General features: G+C 39.4%; 2 protein-coding genes across 2 annotated transcripts; both read left to right on the top strand.

Moving 5' to 3' along the window:
* Window positions 1–3,941: 3,941 nt before the first annotated feature.
* LOC104435325 (formin-like protein 16) lies at window positions 3,942–11,651 on the top strand. Its single transcript, XM_039305795.1, has 5 exons — window positions 3,942–4,345; window positions 9,103–9,786; window positions 9,931–10,062; window positions 10,143–10,229; window positions 11,039–11,651. Exons 1-3 carry the CDS (start codon window positions 3,942–3,944, stop codon window positions 9,956–9,958), a joined length of 1,116 nt encoding a protein of 371 aa, XP_039161729.1. The 3' UTR covers window positions 9,959–10,062; window positions 10,143–10,229; window positions 11,039–11,651.
* Window positions 11,652–16,586: 4,935 nt separating this feature from the next.
* LOC120290113 (protein DETOXIFICATION 43-like) lies at window positions 16,587–21,473 on the top strand. The gene is made up of 13 exons (XM_039305794.1): window positions 16,587–16,963; window positions 17,097–17,218; window positions 17,402–17,671; window positions 17,743–17,853; window positions 19,361–19,500; window positions 19,608–19,743; window positions 19,820–19,916; window positions 20,006–20,106; window positions 20,401–20,636; window positions 20,750–20,866; window positions 20,948–21,043; window positions 21,123–21,244; window positions 21,410–21,473. The coding sequence occupies exons 1-13, from the start codon at window positions 16,587–16,589 to the stop codon at window positions 21,471–21,473; spliced, it is 1,989 nt and encodes a 662-aa protein (XP_039161728.1).
* Window positions 21,474–21,711: the final 238 nt, after the last annotated feature.

Here is a 21,711-nt window from a genome sequence, read left to right as displayed (position 1 = left end):
CTGGATAAGAGTTTCATTGATCCTTCCCCAAAAGTGAGGGGTTTGAAACCCAATGGAGGCATTGGGTGTCTTAAGTGGGATATCGGAGTGGTGAGCCATTCGCTAGCGTCCCTCCGGGTTTACCTCGCCGGCTACCGATTGTACGTGGGGGATTCCCGGTCATAAACAAAAAAGAACTATTTTGTTGGATTTTTATAGGCAATCTTAGAATATCTTGATCAATTAAATCATTACAAAGCTCAATTTTATCCAAACATGAAATGTTAAGTCTCCACTGATATTTTATAGTTAAATGAAAAAAAAATGGGTATAAAATTTTTTTGAGTTGTACCAAATACATTTTTATTTTTTTATCTCGAAAATAGAAACTTTGTATAATTACCAAATGCATATTTCTACTTAGACATTCGTCTAGGGAATAAAATAGAAAAAACTATTTCTAAATAAAAATTATTTTTGATAGTATAAATGTTACCAAATGCACCTTTAGCGGGACATAGAGATCACCAAACAAGTGAAAATCATCGCCAGCTGGGACACAGACCTGCGAACGAATGCGTTCAAGCTTTTGGAACGAATAATTGGGATTGGACATTGTGTTGGACTTTTGGAACGAATGCGTTCAAGCTTATTCCTATTTATAATTCCAAGGAGGATCCCATACAAGGAAGGTACTCCAAGTTAAAATGGGAATACGATACCAACAAGGAATATTGATTCTGCTTTGGTCTCAAACTAATATTAAAGATGCTGTCATTACGAACAAACAAACATTTACTGTAGAAGAAGAAAGCACTTGCCGCTACTTGTTTTTTTCCTTCGATCTAAAACCATGAATGTTATGTTTCAACACAAATGCAAAATGACGGGGAATAAGGGCCCCGCCAATAACATCTACAGTAGAGACACTTTGGGCGTGCATGACAATTATTACATTCTGAAAATTGTTTCAAACAGAAATAGATTTTTCTTTTCTATTTCTAGAAGAGTTTAAGCAAAATAACCGTTTGATAACGACACAAAATTTTCACTCTAAAAATAAAAATTCGTTTAATAACGATACAAAATTTCTTCATTTCGGACCCTGTGGCAACGACCGACGACCTTTTATATAAAAAATAAAAATAAAAATGATTTAGTAATAAAAAATAATGAATAAAATAAAATAAAATAAAATAAAATAAATCATAAAAAAAATAAATTTTATTTTATTTATTATATTATATTATATTATATTTTATGAATAAATTTATTTTAAAATGAATAAACAAAAAATTTGATTTGGCAAAACACTCAAGGCAAATAATAATAAATTTATTTTTAATAAAAATAATTTATTTTTATTTATCATAAATAAATTATTTTTAATAAATTTAATAAATTTATTTTTAATAAAATAAAAATAAAATGATAAATAAAAATAATGTATTTATTTTAATAAATTTATTTTTATTTTTAAATGAATAAAATGAATTTATTTATTTTTATTTATTTTTATTTATAATAAAATGAGGAGAGGCAGAGGAAGAAGAGGAGGCAAAGACGTAGAGGAGATGAGGGAGGACTCACCGAAATTAGGGTTTAGTGAGAGAAATTATTTCTGATTTCTCTTCTAGAAATCAGAAGTAGAAAATTTTAGCTTCTGATTTCTCTTCCAAATCTATTTCTAGAATATAAATCTATTCCAAATAGAAAAACGAAATAAGTTTATTAAACGGATTTCTCTTCCGTAAACAGTGCTGGAATAAAAAATAAAAAAACTATTTTTGGAACAGAATTTTTGGGTTGTCATGCACCCCCTTTGTAGTCATAGTCTCTTGCGAGGCAAGATTACCACCTCTCCCGCTGCACCCCAAACAGTGAAATGTGAGGCGTGTGGAAGGAGCAACCAGTGGCTATCTGCAGTTGATGCTAGACGATGCATGAGGCTCAGTCCTAGGGTAAGTGGTAACTAACCATTATTTCCATTGAAGCCCATTATTTGTATAATACTCAACTAGCAGGTGAATAAAAATTTGACAAGCCACCATAAAAAATTCAAAATTTGCACACAAAGGAAACAGGTGAAGAGTTCTAGGCCTCTCACAGCTAGATAACATCATAATTCAGCGTCGCTGGGCCTATCGATAGAAAAATCAGGACTTCCTAGGAAATATCGCAGAACAAACAATAGCGGCTCCATTGTCGACGTTTAGGAGGTGGCTGCTTTTCTGCGGTAATTTTCAAGCCATTCCATGGTAACACTTTTGGGCCTCTCTAAGGGCAACCTAAGCGCCCTGTCCCACATCAGCTGAAGAAGTGCAAAGACCCATCCAAATCAATACTCAACAGTACATGAACAATAGAGGAGTACCTGTGAGCATATTCCAACGCTCCTTGATACGCCAAAAAGGACGGTGTAGTATCAGTCGCATAGTTTCGAAAGACATGAAAGGGAAGGGCACTTGCACTCTTGTAAGAAGAGCTGAAATGGCCATATTAATGTACATACCACATCAGTTTTGATATTTCCCGATGGAACCTATCTTCGTTCTGCTTTCAGTTTCTTCTAGCGCTCCTGAGGGAAAATTTTTGAGTGTCAATCATCAATTTTCTAAGTTTTAGCACGTCACCATGTTGCGGTCACTTCATAGACTCAAAACTTCCTTGAGAGCCTATGAAGGAGAATATTAGAATTGAACAGAGACTGCCCTAAATTGTTTATCAATCTCTAATGCAAACAGATACACTAGGACTAGTGTACTATTTATTTGTTAATCCCTATGGAAAAAGAAAATAAATAATGTTAAAGATATCACTGCATCTGACATCTAAATAAAGAAGAATCCTTCTAACAGAAGTCAGGGGAGGGAGGGAGAGGGAGAGGGAGAGGGAGAGGGAGAGAGAATAGAAGATAGGAAGAGCTCTCCATCTGCAGCCATCTAACTGAAGTTCCAAGACTAGATTGCTGCCTCTAAAAGATGGATGGGATCGTGGAACTTACAAAGCGGGATCACAGTCTGGAAAGAGCAGACAAGCTGGCTGTGGGTTGCTTAGAATCGCCTTTATGGCACTAAGCTTCTAAGCCAATCTAGTAATGACGATTAGTCAGATTTCGAGGAAATGAACAATCAGGTAAGAGCCTGACTAGGGAGGAGGGCGATGCATCCATGTGGACAAGTGAACGATCGCCTTTATTGAAGATTTTTTGTATCCACAAACACAAGCAGAACCTGGGATCGCTTTTTCTCTTTCCTACTTATACTCGTGCAATAAAACCATTTCAAGCCTTCCAAATTAAAACAAAAAGGAGGCGAGAACAAAAGCAAAAGCCTTCAAAGGAAGGCTACTTCATGGACTTGCGCACATGCAAGTACTTTACGTTGCTAATCGGAAGTGGATTTATTGGTTTTGCCTCCTCCTTTGACCATGCTTTTCTTTGCTCTTTTCTATTAAAAATGGAAGTTGGCCTTTTGCCGACCAGGTGGACACTGGACAGCTTTTCTTTGCACTTATTCAGTTTCTTTTTTCCTTCCATGCAGACTATTCATACACATGTATCGATTCCTCCTCTCGGATTTCATTTTCAACGCAGATGGGCCAAATTACATTATCATCCTCACAATGTTGGGGAAATTCATATCTGGTTTCCATTCTTTCTTCAATGATAATTTTAGCCGTTGACACCTAAATTTTATCTTTTATTTAGAAATTAATTGTAGAAAATCAGGAGTTAAATTTTTAACCCTAGCAAAAATATTTTTTATTAAATTGCATAGTCTATGGAGGTTAGGAGCATCTGCATTATTATCAGAAAAATTAACTAATTATAAAAAAATTATTTATTTAATAAAACGGTAGCGGGCCCGGGCCGAGCTGGGCCTGCCCGGCCCCTTTTTCTTTTCCCTTATTTCTTTCCCACCGCTTAGGCCCGACCCTCTGCCTTTCTCGGGCCGGCCCGCATGCCTTCTCTTCTTCCTCCCTTCACGCCGCTCACTCCTTCTGAAAGAGTGATGGACAGGTCACAGCGTGATCCCAGGGTCAGGGATCAAGCCGGCCGCGACAAGCTGCCAGTGGCAGTAGCCATGCGCCTGTTGCTGCTGAGCTTAAAAGGAAGAGAGCAAAATATTTTTAGGTGTCTTGGGCGAGAGAGAGAGGAGGAGGGTCCAGGAGGTCGGGAGAGCTTTGAGCGAGTGAGAGGCAGAGAACCAGAGAGTGAGGGAGCTCGAGAAGGTGGTCGACCGTCGCCGGAGTCCGTTCGTCAGCCGCCGTCTGCCGCAGCGCTCCCCCCTGAACCAGGTAGGTCATTCCGGAACACGTCTGCCCTGTTTTTGCGAGGCGCCAGGCCGGAGCTTGTGGTTGACCAGTTCGCACGAGCTTCGGTCCCGGTCCTCGCCCGAAATTCCATAGTGCTCTTGTTCTTTCCGCAAATGCGACGTGCTTGTTGTAATGCCCTATACAAGGGTTTGTTATGTTCGGTGTTATGGCCGAGACTTGTTATTTTTGTTCATACTCAAGTTAAATGCTGATAAACTTGTCCCGAGCTGATGTGGAGTAGTGCTTGTGTATTGCGTGTTGATCTTGGCCCGAACCCGAGCTCCGAACGAGTGTATGTTTACCCCTCTAGTTAGTTTGATGAAATGTCTTAAAGAAAACCGAAGATTTAACGCAAGACCAACTCATTTTTGCCCCCATGCCTGCTGAATCCTGCTTGCTTTGCTCATATTCGTGGTGTTCTCGTATGGTTGGTTTGCGTGAAATATTCATGTGTTCGACTGACATTTTTTGTCACGCCGGAAAATGGGTTAGTGATCCCCGGAATACATGGCCGACGGTGGTCGGCGTCGGCCGGACCGAACGACCGGCGCCGGATGGTGGCTTGGCGTCCCCCCAAACGCCGGTGAGGGCTCGCCGTGGCGTTGGTTTTGGTTCGGTGAAGATGGTGCTGAATAAGGAAGAAGCTTCGGCCAAGGCAAGGAGGAGCAGGCGTAAAGGAGAAGAAGACCAGGAGAACAAAAAAAATAAAAGAAAAAGGAAAGAAAAAATTAAAAATAATTAATTTAAATATTAATGTTAATATTTAAATAAGGGTTTTAAAAATAGTTTTCTAATTAGATCGGGCACGAGTCGTCGAATCGGGTCAACGGGCCGGACCGGTTTACAGTCCGAACCCGTTTTCCCGAATATAATAATATTAAATATTAAACATATATTAAAAAAATTCAAAATTCAAAAATTTTCAAAAAATGAAGAAAAATAAAAAGTTTCCGAAAAATCAAAAAAATTCAGAGAAAATTAAAAATTCAAGAACTTTCCGAAAATTCAAAAAATTTCAGAATATATTAAAATTTTCGATTTTTTTAATTCAAAAATAAGAAAAATTCCAAAACTTTCAGAAAATTCCAAAATTTGGAAATTTTTTTAAAATTTCAGTAGTAATTAGAAAAATCAAAAAATCAAAAAAATTATAAAGTCCATAACTTTTTGGAAAATTCGAAAATTCAATTTTTCGAAAAATACAAAAGAAATTCTAAAAAAATTTAAAGAATTAAAAATCCTCAAAAAGTTTTAAATTAATATTTCGGGTTATTTTCTCCTGAAATGTGAAATTTTTTCAATTTAGAATTATGCTTAAGATTAATCAAGTCCTTAGAATTCTACCTTAGGGTTTTAATTGTCATTAGAAACAAATGTCCTTGATTGTGCAATATTGATACGTTAATTTTGGCTTTCCCTTTATCTAATTAGAATTGATATTTATCTTTTCCCTTAATGTTACGTCTTTTGTTCCATGCAATTTATTTAATGCTTTATTTAGTAGCCGATTATTATGTTGATGATTGCACGCCCACATAATTACGTCGGGTGTTAGTAGATACACCTAAAATCAACTCAAACTATTTGACAAAAATCTTTTTAAAATTGAAAGGGCACTGATTGGTTAACTAGTCTGAATAAATTCATAATCCTAGATTCTCTAAATGTGTAGGAAGTGATGTATACTCACATGTCTTATTTGGTTTCTAACTTATCTCAATAGAATAGTGACGACTTCTTATTTGAAAATTCTTATGATACCCTAATATCACATGAGTTTAGGTTTGGGGGGACCCATGCCTAATCATGGATTGTAGGCCTGTACTCTATGTAATACTTCTAAACGTACTTCTTCCCTCGAGGGTAGGTCGCGACATTAGTCCCCTTGCTTCACTTCGGCAACAATTTCAATTCTTCCGCTAGATTATGTTTGAGCTTTATTGGAAATTACCACATAGACGCAAATTTGTAAATAGAAATTGCACTTTTAGTCATCCTACTTTTTAGGCTATTCAAATTTCATCTACTTTATTTTTGCGACAAAGTCCTTGTACTCCTTATCGATGAGATCACAAGTAAAATTTCTTGCATTTCCAATCCAAAACAAATTGGGATGCAGTACTAGCTATTATTCAATACATGATGGGAAAATTGTTCAATAAAATCATAAATTTATTATACGGCTGCTAATTCGATTATAAATCTTCCAGTTTGGCCAATATAATCCCAAACGTTTTTATGATTTTTTAATGTAGTCCATCCAGCCAATTTAGATTTGAAGAAGTTGACATGGCAGTCTAATTAGTGCCGGCCATCCTACGTGATGTAGCCGATGGCCAACTTGGACAAAATGATGTCATTTTACAATTTTAAAAAATTTCAATTTTTTCTTCTCCTTCTTTCTTCTTTTATTTTTTATTTTTCATATTCTAGTCAGCAATGGTCAAAAGTGTCATGAACCTCACTTGTCCTTACCTTCACAAAGGCCCTAACGACCGGTGGAGGAAGAAGATGGACAGTAAAATGGGGAAGAAAAAAAAAGAGAAGAAAAGGAAAAAATTCAGAATTTAAAAAAAAAAAAAAAAATTGCAAAATGACACCATTTTAGCCATTTTACTCGCCAATTGTGCTATGTATCATGGTTGCCGTTTATTGGGCCATCGTATCAGCAATCTTTGACCTAAATTAACCAAATGGACTACATTAAACAATCGTCAAAAGGTTTGGACTACATTAGTCTAATTGGAAAGTTTAAGATTGATAGCCATACGCGGATTTAGGTTTGGACAATGGTCATAATATAGACTTGGACAAGTCTTTATAGTTTATATTAACAATTCTGTAATAATAACCAAATGAACTTCTTTCAATCCATTTAATGTTAAAGAGTTAGTTGAGATTGCCACTTTACACAAATAACCTCCTTACTACACAAATCAGTCCCAACAATTAACTTGATATGGAATTGTTGTCGCTATAGGAATTCCAAGAATTCTCATGAATTGCCTGAAATTTAAATGGAGTAATTTCCCAACAAACTTCGTATAGAGATAATTAAATTATTGTTAGAATATTTAAAATTGATCTAGATTTTTTATGATAGCAATTCTAGATATGCATGACTAGAAACGAGAACCCCATTATTACATATCATTATTGCATATATTGAATTGACCCTATCGTACTGTCATTTGATTCACAATATTATAAATGTAAATTATTAATCAAGTTGGTCTTAATTAGATAATTTCACAAGATTTTGAACGCAAATATAATGGAAGTAACTTTGAAAATCCTATATAAAATATTAAAGGGAATTTCCCAACATTTTCACGCAATTTTCTTTTCTTGATCTATTTAATACATGAATTTGCATATTTATGAGTAGATTCAATCTTGATTACTTTTTATTATACCTTGTTGATTATTATTGCTTTAATTATAAGTGATTTCTTACATTTTTGTTATTTCAATGTGTGTGTAATATATAGAGCTCTGAGTTTTAGGTCAATCCAACTTATCTGTAATTTGGCATAGATGGTTGCCCCAGAATCCATAAATATAAGAAATGATTTTTAGGAGATACATGAGGTTGATGTATATTTCCATAATGTCGTTTTTTTTGTTAGTTATATAGTTTACTTATCTAAATGCATATATTTTAGGTTTATTTGATTGCAAAATTCTATAGAAAAATAAGTAATGATAAAATATCCATGACCTTTCGTACGACTGTTATGGGACATCAATATGTACAATGTAAGCTTTAAGCACATAACTTTAATAATTATTTTATAGGAGCAATATGTCGATATTTTAACAATTTATGTTGCAAAGGTCTTACAGAATAAACGGAACTTTGTTGTCTCAATCTTTCTATGATTATAGAAAACTTTTTTTTTTTTTCCTCTTGTCACTCATCTTACAGGTGCGAGGATATTCAACTTTATATAAAATTTAAATAAATTTTTTTATCTCCTGAATTTTTTAAAATTTTTGTGAATACCACATAATAATTATGACATGCAAATAATAACGTGGATAGTTTTCAACTTGGTTTCATGCAGATTTATAATAAGAGAAAATTACTTTTATTCTTTTTTTGATAAATCGAGTTATGAGAAATTGATTAAGTACTATATATTTCAATAAAGTTGTAGTACAGATGAATTACGCTCTTATTTTGACATCAAATAGATAACCATTTCACTTTTAGAAAAATGTGAATATTTTATCTCAATAAAAATATGTTGGTGCTTTTCTTTTTTTTTTAATCACTATCCTTGCTAGTGTTTCCTCGCGCAAGATATTTTTTTGTTAATAGCCAACAGTAGCTCTTACGGTTTTGGATAACATAGAAAAATATTAGGCTATTCACGTTAGCTTAGTTGTAATATTAGAGTTGTTATTTAAAACTTTTTATAGTGACTCGAAATAGAATACTTTTACATTCAGTTTGAACATCAGTGAAGCCTACCAATTGAAAATATTTCCTGCAGTGAAGCATGGGTGCATCTCTAGTTTTGTCGATAAAAAAATATACTGAGACCATCATTAAAGAGTATATTGGACCAAAGTGCTATCTATTTTTAAACTTTTTATATACTAACACCGGGGATAGTGTGGGATCCACCACAGATTTTTTTGGATTTAGGTGCGCCGGGCGCTCCACGTCACCTTGCGCTCCACCCAATCAGGATACGACACGTGGAGCCGGGTCCCAATTTTATTTTTAGTCAAATTTTTGCCGCGTCCTTCTCTCTCTCATTAATGGCCGCGTCCTTCTCCCGCCCTTCGCATTTGAAGCGCCCTCTCTTCTGTCTTCTCCCGCACGAAGTCTCTCTCACAAAAATCTTTCTCCGCCTCCTTCGACACCGACGATCAGCACCGGCCGAGCGCCCTCCTCGTCCGGCGGTACTCGATCTCCGCCGCCGCCACCGCCACCGCCACCCCGCCCTCGCAGCTCCCGCTGGCCTCCAAGATCCAGAGCGGCTTCGAGCCGCGGAAGTCGTTGTCGACCTCCGCCTCCTTCGACGCCAACGACCAGCACCGGCCGAGCGCCCCCTCATCCGGGGGTACTCGATCTCCGCCTCTGCCGCCGCCGCCGCCGCCGCCTCCTCGCCGCCCTTGCAGCTCTCGCTGGCCTCCAAGGTCCAGAGCGGCTTCGAGCCGCGGAAGTCGTCGTCGACCTCCGCCTCCTTCGACGCCGACGACCAGCACCGGCCGAGGGCCCCCTCGTCCGGCGGTACTCGATCTCCGCCGCCGCCGCCTCCTCGCCGCCCTCGCAGCTCCTGCTGGCCTCCAAGGTCCAGAGCGGCTTCGAGCCGCGGAAGTCGTCGTCGACCTCCGCCTCCTTCGACGCCGACGACCAGCACCAGCCGAGCACCCCCTCGTCCGGCGGTACTCGATCTCCGCCGCCGCCGCCGCCTCCTCGCCGCCCTCGCAGCTCCGCTGGCGTCCAAGGTCCAGCGTCTCGCGGACAATGTCCAGGTTTTCCGAAACGCTCCGATCGTCTCGCGCTCTATTTTGGCTCCCGATTGAGTTGGGGATTTGACTATTTCGAATTTTTGCTTCTTGCTTCGGTCGATTCCTTCTCTGTTGCCGAGCTCTGAGAAGAGCGATTTCCGGATGCAGCTTGCGAGGCAGGATTACTTGGAGCTGAGACAAGAGGCGAGTGAACTGCAGGAGTATTCCAACACGAAGCTCAATCGAGTCACGCAGTCACGCGCTACCTCGGCGTTCTCGCCGACAAGAAGCCGAAACTAGGTGAGGCGGTGCGGCGTCTGTTGTGCCTCGACGCACGTTTGCTTTCTCATGGTTTTGACAGGTTCTGTGCTTTGTGTCAGATCAAGTCGCCCTTGAAGGTGAGGCTAGGATAGCACCGCTCGTCTGTGAGAAGAGGAAGTTGTTCAATGAGTTGTTGACATCCAAAGGTCAGTCTTTGGTTTCTTAATTGAGTTCTCCCACTTTCCACACGAAGCACGTGGAGCGGAAGTACTTGGATACATGAGCTGATAATTCAGAAATTTCTAGTTTGAATTGCAGTTCATTTTCGGGATGATGTTCCTGTCGGATGGATGGGTAGAGATAGCTTGCTTGTATGGTAATTTTGCAGTGTGTAGTAGGAGGGACAAAACTTGAGTTTAACGAGTAAGATCTAGTTGGAATATGACTGATAGAGTTTTAGCGATGAAGTGCAGATTAACTTGAGATAACAGCTGCCAGTTTGTGATGCATTTTTCTGATCATTGTTAGTCTGAAAAATTGAGCTGTTTGTTAGTTCAGGACTGATTATGCCTCAGAAATTTGTTAATCTGCAAATTTTGATTGGTCGTTACATGAACTAGGGTTAGAGATCTTCTGGGAAAGAACACTAAGGACAATGTGATGGCTTGCCTTGAAGTCCTGTGTCCGGAGGTAGCACTATGATGTTGCTTCATAACCTGTTGAATGTCTTTCAAATTCCACTTATCATGGGATTATCAGATTTGGTTGCTCTTTTCCTCATAAAGGTTGGAGTTGGAGTTCATTGATGGTTAGATTTGTTAGGTTAGAGCTGAGATAAGCGACTGCTTTTGCATACTTGATGTCAAAATGATTGCTTTACCTGAAAAAAAATTTCGACTTGAGTTGATTTTCTCAAACACGTGGAAAAGTTTGAGTTGAAATGGTCCTTTACTATCCGTGAAGATATACTATCCTTTATGTGCCATTGATTATGGTTGCTTTTGAATATTTGCAGGAGGGGCATATCGAAGTTCTATGATGGCAAGTGAAAATCTTTCACGAGCTTAGCAAATGCTTCTATTTCTTCATCTGTTAAAGAGATCGTAAAATTGAAAAATGCTTACAGCAGAAGGCGTAGAAATATCTTCGCATCCAGTCACATGTTGGACAGAAGCCGCAATTTTTCCTTGGGAAGCAACGTGGTGGGGATATCTAAGAGAAGACCGCTCACCTTGAGCAACGGCGCATTGTTTTGAAGGTTGCTGCTATGTGCAACTCAGAGAGTTTTAGTTCCGCGAGTGAAGACTCAATGACTGAAAAAGCTGACCCCGAGGATTTAGCTTGAGATCTGTAGATTGTGCTCGGCCTAGTTCGGTTTCATACCCACGAGGTTCATTTGCGTTTGGGGCGTATATGGTTTTTATTCAGGTTTTGGATACATCTTCCACTTGTACTAAGTAATTTATTTCTCCACGAGGATATTAGGTTGTTGCAAAACTACGAAGCGAGCAGGGCAAAGCCACATCTGAGGTGCAAAGCCATTGCCCATGTATTTTGCGGGACGATGGACTGGTAGTATGTATATATGTTCACTTGCATCAAATAAAAGTTAGTAGTCCATTTCAGATGTTCGTGTATTTTCTGCTGAATCAGAACCCAAGACTTTTACTAGAAAATTTGGAAAGGAAGATTCTTGAGGTGGTAAAACCTGAGTTAACCTTAAGTCGGTACTTCTAACCAGATTTAGATGCTGTGTATTCCACTATGTACCAAAATCACTTGGCAAACGATCTTTGATCTATTTTGCACTGCATCCATTCATTGGTACTTTGTACCATCAGAGCAAAGTACTCGACAACTGATTACATCTATGTGAAAAAATTAGTATCATGTACTTCAACACAGCGCAACGCTTATGGTAAGAATCGGGGCACAACCCCATTTGACCTATCAGTATCAGTGAATTTGTTCAACCTTTTCACTTCAGCTAGAAAGCTGATACTAACTAGAGAAGTACAAAAACTAGCATGCTAACAAGAGAGAGTCGAGTTCCACATATTTATATACATTTTCCTCTTTGCCTCCATCCCACCTAAAAGCCTACCCATCCTTACTTAAGCCGACTTTTCAAGGTCCAGATTGCTATTCTGAGAGATCACCTCACCAAATTAAAGGAAGAGTTGGGCATCCGAGGTGCTCATGGCTGAGCAATTTACCAAGTGCAGAGTCTTCAAATTTGCATACTCGTCCATGTAACTAGCGATCTTTGTGCTCGGGAGCAGAGCGGACCCTACCGCAGATAACTGCTTCAGTGGGGTTGTAGACAGCAATAGGCTTCTGAGGACTCTAGCCACTTCATGCATGTTAGGACGTTCCAATGGTTGCCTCTTAGTGCACAAGAGAGCAAGTTGGAAAACCTTCTTCAACGCTCAGAGATCTTTACATGGGGCAGTGACATCGGGATCAACCGTTTCCATTACCAAATCGCTTGCAGTTTTGGATAAGATCTAATGAGAATCCAAAGCAATTTATATAAGAGAAATCTCGAGATGTACTTATTTTGCATTATGCAAGTAGTCATTACTGTGAACAACGAAACTGCAAAGATCGACCAAACATGCAGAGCCCTAGAATTCTAAGCAGGGAATGACAACCTTGCCTTTCCTCACAGAGCGTGCAAAGAACATGTTTGATACCATGACCAGATCTAAATTTTTTTTTAGTTGGCCAACTAAACTGCTGATATTATGCAATTGCCCAAAATTCGGCTATCCGCTACTCGCAACAGTCTCGTTCATGTAAGAGTTATGAACTAAAAGAAAAAAAGGAGGTAGTCAAGGATTTTGGACAAAAGACAAACCAGGTGATGGGAGATTGGATTCATTGTCCACTGCTTTCCTGCCAGTCAGCAACTCCAGTAAGACAATTCCATAGCTGTAGACATCTGACTTCTCTGTGAGGCGAGAAGTGCGGGCATATTCTGGGTCTATGTAGCCAATGGTCCCCATTATGTATTTAGAAGTATGGGACTTCATTGTGCACAGGCTCTTTGCAATCCCAAAATCAGTGAGATGCGCCTCAAATTCCTTATCGAGTAGAATGTTTGACGATTTCACGTCCCTGTGGATGATATGCGGACTACAATCATAGTTTCATGCTGCAAACAAAGAACAAAAAATGATTAAGGCAATACTTTTACAAGTTAAATAACATCCCATCCATTTTTTGAAAAAGTAAATATCTTTTACATAGAATGACTTCAAAATTACCTCCGATTCAGCCATCGAATAACCTTACACGTGCGGATTAATTGACTAACGCGAGCAAACCTTTGTCCGTTGGAGTTCTTGCCGAATTGAAGAGAGAAATTCAATGCCATCCTAAACAAACCAAACCTCCAAATAATCACAACACCGGACACTCAAGGGTAAAACTATCAACTCAATAGCCAAACTCAAGCAATTACACATCAATAATTTTTTTAAAAAAAAACTCCACAAAAATAGTAGAAACAGCAAAAAAAATAAACAGAAAAAGTTTAAAATTTAGGGAGCTTTTTGAGATCTTCATGATCCATCATAACATCTTAAACATGGTAAACAAAGTTTTGAGAAACAATGACCTAGCGCCTAGAAGGAGCTTCACAAAAAGGATAATCTGAAAGTTTCCAGGGACAAAGAAAGACCAAATATTTAGACTAAATGCACTAGACATGGAATAAAACAAAATCCTCAACCAATTATCATTCTTGAGGATACATTCTATGGAAGTATTCCCTATTTTCACCTCTCCTTACATATGCAAAAATATGAAATTTCATTTACCTTATTGACTTTTAAAATGAAAACACCTCGGTTCACTTGTGGTAGGCTTGTTAGTTATAATTATTTTCCTAGAGCAGGATCTTCAAACACCAACGAAGTTAATCACTCACAAGACATGATGTCCCAACTTTATCACTTATGCATATGATATCATGGAACCTAGCAGACTGGAATTCTTTCAACCAGGATGAACTTCCATGAAGAGAAGGCAATAAAGGTGAAGAAAAAAGCACGGAGAAAACCTTGGCTTTGGTGTCTTGTGTATCAACAAGTAACAGCAACCTACCTGATTTCTCCAGTGAAAGCTCCACCTTTCCCAGTCCAAGAGTTTTGAGAAGCTATCTCAATCCGTGGCGTTAATGAGTTCTTAACCTGGTCAATGTATACAAAGGGAGGTGCCACAACGACATCTGCACAGGCCACAAAAGGAATATCAGGCAAAATGAACAGCGCATAATTAAGGCGAACATATGTTAGTTTCAGTTTAGCAGAGTGTGCTCTCCTTGCGCACATGTGTGCAATGCCCTTGATTATCAGCTTCTTACCCATCCACTTGCTACAGGTTACTAGCAGGCAATAAGCCACCAACTACAGCCATAAAAGAGAAGCAAAAGATGCTTCCCAATAACTCCATCTAATGCATTTAACATTATACTAGTGATAGTCAATCTCGAAAAGGATGGACACATAAGCATCATTTATCAACTCCATGGGAGAGATAGTCAAATTTTGCTGTATAGGTAGATATAATTACTGAGACAATAGTCTCGAACTCCAATTTTTAGACAATAAATTTTGCTGTATAGGTAGACATATATGCATATATATTTCCTGATAAAAGAAAAGGCCAACAACAACAGCTACTCGCACTAGCCTCAGTACCTTATGGGTAGCGGCAACTGGTGAACTCTACAATCTGCACAGATCATTTGTTTTTTAACAAATCGAACTAAACAATGAAAGACAAGAAGCTCTACCGCATTCCTGCCTTCTTTCTGATAACTAATCTACTATGAAAGATGTCTTCACAACATGTAACAAGCAACTGCGCAACACGCGCTCAAGGGTATCCAAGGACAAGCACTGCACACCTTAGCTGCAAAAAAAAATTTAAACAAACAAACCACTTCCCGCGACCTCAATCCCTCGTCCGACAACACAGCCCGACCCACAAGACGACAAAATTAGATTGCGACCAAACTGTTCACGCTCCATCATCTTCCTCGGATCAAACAACCCCACCCCCCCCCCCGGCCCCCACCCCACGGGAACGCCCGGAATCATTGCGATCGAGACGCATCCACTCAAACGATCGAAATTTCCACGGCTCGCGAAGCTCCAAAGCAAAAGACATCAAACACGAGAGGAGACGGGGAAGGCGAGGAACCTGAGGAGGAGCCAAGAGGCCTGGGTGGTAGAGCGACTGCTGCTGGAGAAGGGCTCGCTGCATCAACGCCGGCTGCTGCTGCTGCTTCTTCTTATAGAACTGTTGGTTCCACCTCCCCAATGCTTTGAAAACCAATCCTCAATCCTTGCTGGACGCGCCCGGTGAGCTTTTGGGTGTCGGCGATCACCGAGGAGGCACACGCGGAGAAGGTTAGAGCTTGGGACGCAGCCACGACCGGCGGGGCTCTTCGGACCGAGTAGCACCTGGTGGTGACAGCGGAGGCGATCGAGCTTGGAGGCAAGCAGCGGGCTTTTGGGTGTCCACGCTCGCCGAAGAGGCCAAGGCAGAGATGGTCGGGACCCAACCACGATCGGCGGGGTTCTTGGGAGTGAATGGCTCTTGACGGCAACGGCAGAGGTGGCCAAGCTAGGAGGCGACCGGCAGAGGTGGCCAAGCTAGGAGGCGACCGGCAGAGGTTGCCAAGCTCGAAGGCGACCGGCTGGATTTTGAGCGTACGCGATCGTCGAAGAGGCCGAGGCAGAAATGGTCAAAGCTTGGGACCCAAACACGACCGGCGAGGCTCTTCGGAGCGAGTGGCTCCTGGCGACGATGGCGGAGGCGGCCGAGCTCGGAGGCGACCAGCGGGCTTTTGGGTGTCCGCGCTCACCTTAGAGGCCGAGGCGAAGATGGTTAGAGTTCGGGACCCAGCCACGACCGGAAGAGTTCTTCGGAGCGAGTGGTTCCCGACGGCGACGGTAGAGGCGGCCAACCTTGGAGGCAACTGGCGAGCTTTTGGTCGAGAGAGATGAGGTTGCAGGTTTCATGGACAAAAATGCAGAACAAAATTTTTTGAAAGAGAACGCGAGGGGAAGGGGAAGGGACGGCTTGCGTGCAAATAGGAGAAAAGGACGCAGTCATTAATGAAGAGAGAAAGGACGCGGCAAAAATTTGGCTAAAAGAAAAAGCGGGACCCGGCTCCACGTGGCGACACGTGTCGCATCCTGATTGGGTGGGGCGCACGGTGACGTGGAGCGCCCGGCGCACCTAATATTTTCTCTTAAGTTTTGAGGGCGATAAGCAAGCGGAGGCGGGATACAGCTGTTCAATAAACTAACCGTGATCCCGGGTAAATAGAGGACCTCCGTAAAGAGGTGAAGTCAACAAGAGAATGAACAAGAAAACAGAAGGTAGACAGAAATATCATGAGAGAGAGAGCATCCGAAGGAGTCCCGACGTCTGCTATCAAGACGCGTTCCAGCGCTCCGGCGACGTCTCGGCGTGGTGATTTGGACGGAGACGAAAATTGCATTGCCGAAGGTATCACTGAGGACTGTAATGTAGATAATCAGGGGATGCCTGATCCTGGGGCAGAAAGCGTTGGGCATCTCTCTCCAGTCACTGAGGACAGTGATGTAGATAATCAGGGGATGCCTGATCCTGGGGCAGAAAGCGTTGGGCATCTCTCTCCAGTCACTGAGGACAGTGATGTAGATAATCAGGGCATGCCTGATCCTGGGGCAGAAAGCGTTGGGCATCTCTCCCCAGTCACTGAGGAAGGCGCTGGCGGGAATGATCCGCAGCATCTGTCGCCAATCACTGAGGACAGTGATGTGGATATTCAGGGCATGCCAGAAGACGCCAGTGGGCGTGATCCTAGGGCGGAAAGCGATCAGCTGCCATTGCCAAGCAAGTGGCATCTACCAATTGCGGTCTTCTTCGGTAATTTGCGGTAAGGCTACTCAATTTTAAACAGCCAACATCAAGTTCTTTAGACTCTAGTTGCTATAGATTACTCTAGAAAAATTGGTCAAAACTTCATGTATATCAGCTGTCTTCTTTACTGGTTTCCAAATGGATTGCAGGCAAGTGTTCAGCTTGGATGAACTTGCTCGAGAGATACTGGGGATCGCTTTTCCTGCTATCTTGACTTTGGCTGCTAATTTTGCCACGTCCTTAATTCATTCTGCCTTCCTTCGTCATTTAGGTATGAAGATCAAGTCTGCACTTTTTCAAGTGAACTCTATTGCATGTCCTCTTTTTATATGATAATATAAATGTTCAAGAACTTGATTCTGGGTCTACGTTCCTATGTCTATTCAGGTGTCATTGAGTTGTTAATTTGGTTTTGCAATCAGCGTCTTACACATAGCGACTTTGTCATGAGCAGGTCCAATAGAGCTTGCGGCTGTAGGATTTTCGATCGCTGGATTCAATCAACTTATGAATGTTTTTATGTTCGCTCTGACCATCATAACAACATCCGTTGTCGCAAAAGAGAATACTCTAGGCAAAACAAGTGCCAACCTTGGAGAAGTTGAAAGGCTTGATTCATTGGAAAGAGGTTCAGATGCAAATTTGTCAGTGAAGATCGGCCAGGGCTTATTTCATAAAAGAAGCCAACCAGCCTTCAAGGAGCGAGGTCCACACTCGACCTCAGGTAGAAAAACAACATCTAGACTTGAAGTGTAGTAATTGGATGGGCCCAATAACATAAAACAACTTTCTCAGGGGCAGGTTCACTGGAGCTCAGAGTTGGAAAAACATGTGATGATCTGGCTGAAGATGACAACGTAGAAATCAAAGAACCAACGCCTGATGATGAGGTGGTCCCAGCAGAAGGTACATTCCAATATCATCGTGTTAATTTCACCATTTAACTAGAAGACTTGGTGAGAGTCTAATGATTTTGCTTTTGGTTAGATTCATCAAATAGGTGGGTCGGGTCGGGTTTGGGTTGAGTCGAAAATAAGTCAATTCATATTTGACCAATTTAACCCATTTTGACCCATATTCATTTACTCTAAATCTAGTGAATTATACCCAACCCAACCTATACACAACCCATATCCAACTAGACCCATATTGCTAAAATCTATTAATATTCTAGAAAAATCTACACCTATTATATGCTAAGGCTACGTTTGGTAGTCGAGATAAAAATCAGGATATAATCATATCTTATGTTGGTCTTCGCATTTTCATGTGAGGATAAAATCGGATATAAGGAGATATAGGCAAAATAAAATGATCCCATGGGGGAGGTAGGATAGAGATGGATATGATTTCTAATGTCCATAATAAGAAAATTATTTTTCTCTAATAGCAAACTTAATAAATTAACAAAATTGAAATTATATTTCAATATAAATAATATTTGAATTATAATTTGAGAAAAATTTAAAAAAAAAAAAAAAAAAATAGAAATTTATTTTAATTAATCTTATTTTAATTTATATATTCAACTTTAATTCTATCTTATAATAAACATTCAATCTATAAATTAAATATTTATATTTATCATATATTTTAGGTATGTTAGCACACTCTATTATTTGAAATTTTTTTATTAAAGAATGATGAAAGGGGAAAAAAGAAATAATAAAGAAAATAATATAAAAAAGAGGAAAATAAAATAAAAATAAATTAAGAAATAATGTTACGAGAGATTTTCACTATCTCCGTTTTTGAATATTTAGATTTATATATATATATATATATATAATGTATATGATATGATGTGAATATATCCAACTTTAATATTGTGATTCATTAAACAATGGACTGGATATAAAAAAATGTTAGGATTTCATATTATATCCTATTCAGTCCTATCCCGATTAAAAATTTAGACGACCAAACGTAGATTATAACTTCAAATTAAATTAAAAATAGTAAATAAAAAAACTATAAATTGAAGTATTTATAAAGAATTAGACCATGCTTCTCTTGTTTAAAGTGAACATACTATTAAGTAACTGAAAAATCTTTAACTAAACCTAAGAAAGCTCATTTTTATGATATTTTTTTATAAAAGAAAAGAAATTGCCAATAGAAATTTTATGTAGTTACTAAACGTATTTCTTCTTCTTTTCTATTCCGAATTAGAAATTTTGTGCGGTTATCAAACACGTTCTTTTGCTTAGAAATTGTTCTCGGGAAGAATGGTTACTAAACGCGCCCTAAATGGATCACAGGTTCTAATCCATTTTTTACCCATTTAAATCAAATTAGTTGGGTTTTTAAAAACCTCTGTCCCATATACAATCCATATAAATAAAATATGAGTCCAAAAATGGGTCATAGACCCATTTTAACACCTCTACTTGTGGTTAACCATATTTTACAGCAAGGACTCGTAGCAAGGAAAGACAGCGTATTCCTTCAGCATCTTCTGCCCTAGTAGTTGCTGGGATCCTTGGTGTCTTGCTAGCATTTTGTCTAAGATCGGGTGCTGAAGCCCTCTTGAGATTTATGGGGATAAAACCCGTAAGTGTTTTGATTATATATCTTATTGAACTTTTTTAACTGCTAAGCTAGTAATGACTTGGATTATCTTTACACTGCATTAACTAATTCCAGTGTTGCTTGTTTAGGGTTCTCTCTCTCTAACCTCTGCTACAAGATATCTGAAGCTAAGATCCCTTGCAGCTCCAGCTGTTCTTCTATCTTTTGTAATCCAAGGCGTGTTTCTAGGCCTTAAGGATGCCAAGACTCCTCTCTATGCCACTGGTATGTCTTACTCAAAATATGTGTTTCCAATTGGTATGAAATTAAGAACTATGTTTATTTGATTGTTTAATAATAGTTGCAGGAGAGCTCGCAAATATTGGATTAGATCCAGTACTCACCTTCGTTTTCCACTTGGGTGTTGGTTGGGTTGCTGTTGCACACATTGTATCTCAGTGAGTAGTGCAATCAATAATTTTCTTTGGTTCTATATTTAAACTATTGATAATTGACCACATACTAAATAATCTTGTGATTTCAACAGATACATGATATTTCTTATTCTGTTATGGAGGTTGATAAAAAGAGTTTATATCTTACCTCCAAGCCTTAAGGCTATGCGCTTTCGTCAGTTTATAAAAAATGGTAAGTCATTATTCCTGCACAAGTATCAACTAAACAAATTTTTTTTTTTTTTTTTTTGCTTTGTCTTCCTCTTTCCTTAGACAAAGGACTTAACTTCCCTTCAGGTTCTATCTTTGTCTACTATCAATACTGATAATTTATTTTCTCATAGTTCTATAGCCATGTGCTCCCCTAGTGTTACAATATAGAAAAGGCGACCACAAAGACAGATTGAATGTCTTTTGTGTTTGTTTTGCATATAACACTTATATGAAATTTGGGGATGTTATTAAATGAATGCTTGTGTTCGGTCAGGACTTCTTTTGGTGGTATGGGCGATGGCTCTCACCTCTGGTTCTAGCCTTGCTTATGGGCTGGCTGCAAGGCTGGGTTCAGGACCGTTAGAGGCATTATTAATATGCTTAAAGCTTTGGACAACACCAACAATAATTGCTGGTGGTTTGGCTGCTGCTGGACAGGCAATCCTAGCTGGTGCATTTGCGGAAAAAGATTATGACAAGGCAATTGCAACTACATCTAGGGTATTACAGGTACTTATTTTGATAAATGAGTTTCTGAACCAATCTTGTGAATTGGATTTTCGAGAGCAAAGCGTAGAAAGGAAACAGCTGAAATTGCTTAGATTGATAGACTGAATCTGCAGATGGGATTAATTATTGGCCTAGGGCTCACTGTTATTATTGGTGTGGGCCTGAGTTTGGGATCCGGAGTACTCTCAAGAGATGTCAACGTTCAGCATCTCATTTCTCTAGGCATTCCAGTAAGTTCTCTCAACTAGCTCAATATGTTGCAGTTAATTTTTTTTGCATGAATTGAGTAATCTTCTCAATGTGCATAACAGTTCATTGCAGCTGCACAACTTGTCAACTGCTTGCTTGTCGTCTTTGATGGCCTTAACTTTGGATTATCAGATTTTACGTACTCCACATATTCCATGGTAATACCAAGGCCTATTTTTATTCAGTTCTCATGATTTTCAGATATTTAACTTCTCTCTAATAAGTTTTTGTATGCAGGTTTTGATCTCCATGATCAGCCTAGCGCTGTTGTTCCTTCTTTCCGAGGGCTATGGTTTCATTGGAATATGGATTGCCCTAAGTATATCCTTGGGTCTTAGGATTGTAGCTTGTATTTGGAGGTATTACTTCCTGCTTTTGAAATTTTCCAGATGAACTCTTTCATTTCCTTCATTACAAGAATTTCCACTATTTAGATTCAATTTATGATGTATTAATCCCTCTGTTTGGATATGTTCATGAGTATTTTAAAGTACAACTCTGCTTTCTTTGATGTGGTTTTGCAGAATGGGAAGTAAGAACGGACCGTGGCGCTTTCTCGGGGAAGGACTTCTTCCACGGCGTTTTTGATTACAAACTTATCATGAAACTCTTCTTAGATCACACCACTTCCATGGATGAATGTATTTGGCACCCTATGTCTGTCTCATAAGTGGAAGGATTGATACTGAATTCTGCCTGATGAACTTTTCCTTTAACAGCTAGGACACTTGGTTTAGTGATTTTGAGTTGGGTGGCTTTTGCTCTTGCTTTTGTTAGAAATTAAATCAAATTCATAAGTATTTGTAAAGCAATGCTGGTGCTTCCA

This window comes from Eucalyptus grandis, unplaced genomic scaffold (assembly GCF_016545825.1).
Source record: "Eucalyptus grandis isolate ANBG69807.140 unplaced genomic scaffold, ASM1654582v1 tig00002652, whole genome shotgun sequence".
In the NCBI taxonomy this organism is placed as follows: Eukaryota; Viridiplantae; Streptophyta; class Magnoliopsida; order Myrtales; family Myrtaceae; genus Eucalyptus; species Eucalyptus grandis.
The sequence above is the reverse complement of the archived record's forward strand: the minus strand, read 5'-3'. Positions and strand labels throughout refer to the sequence as shown.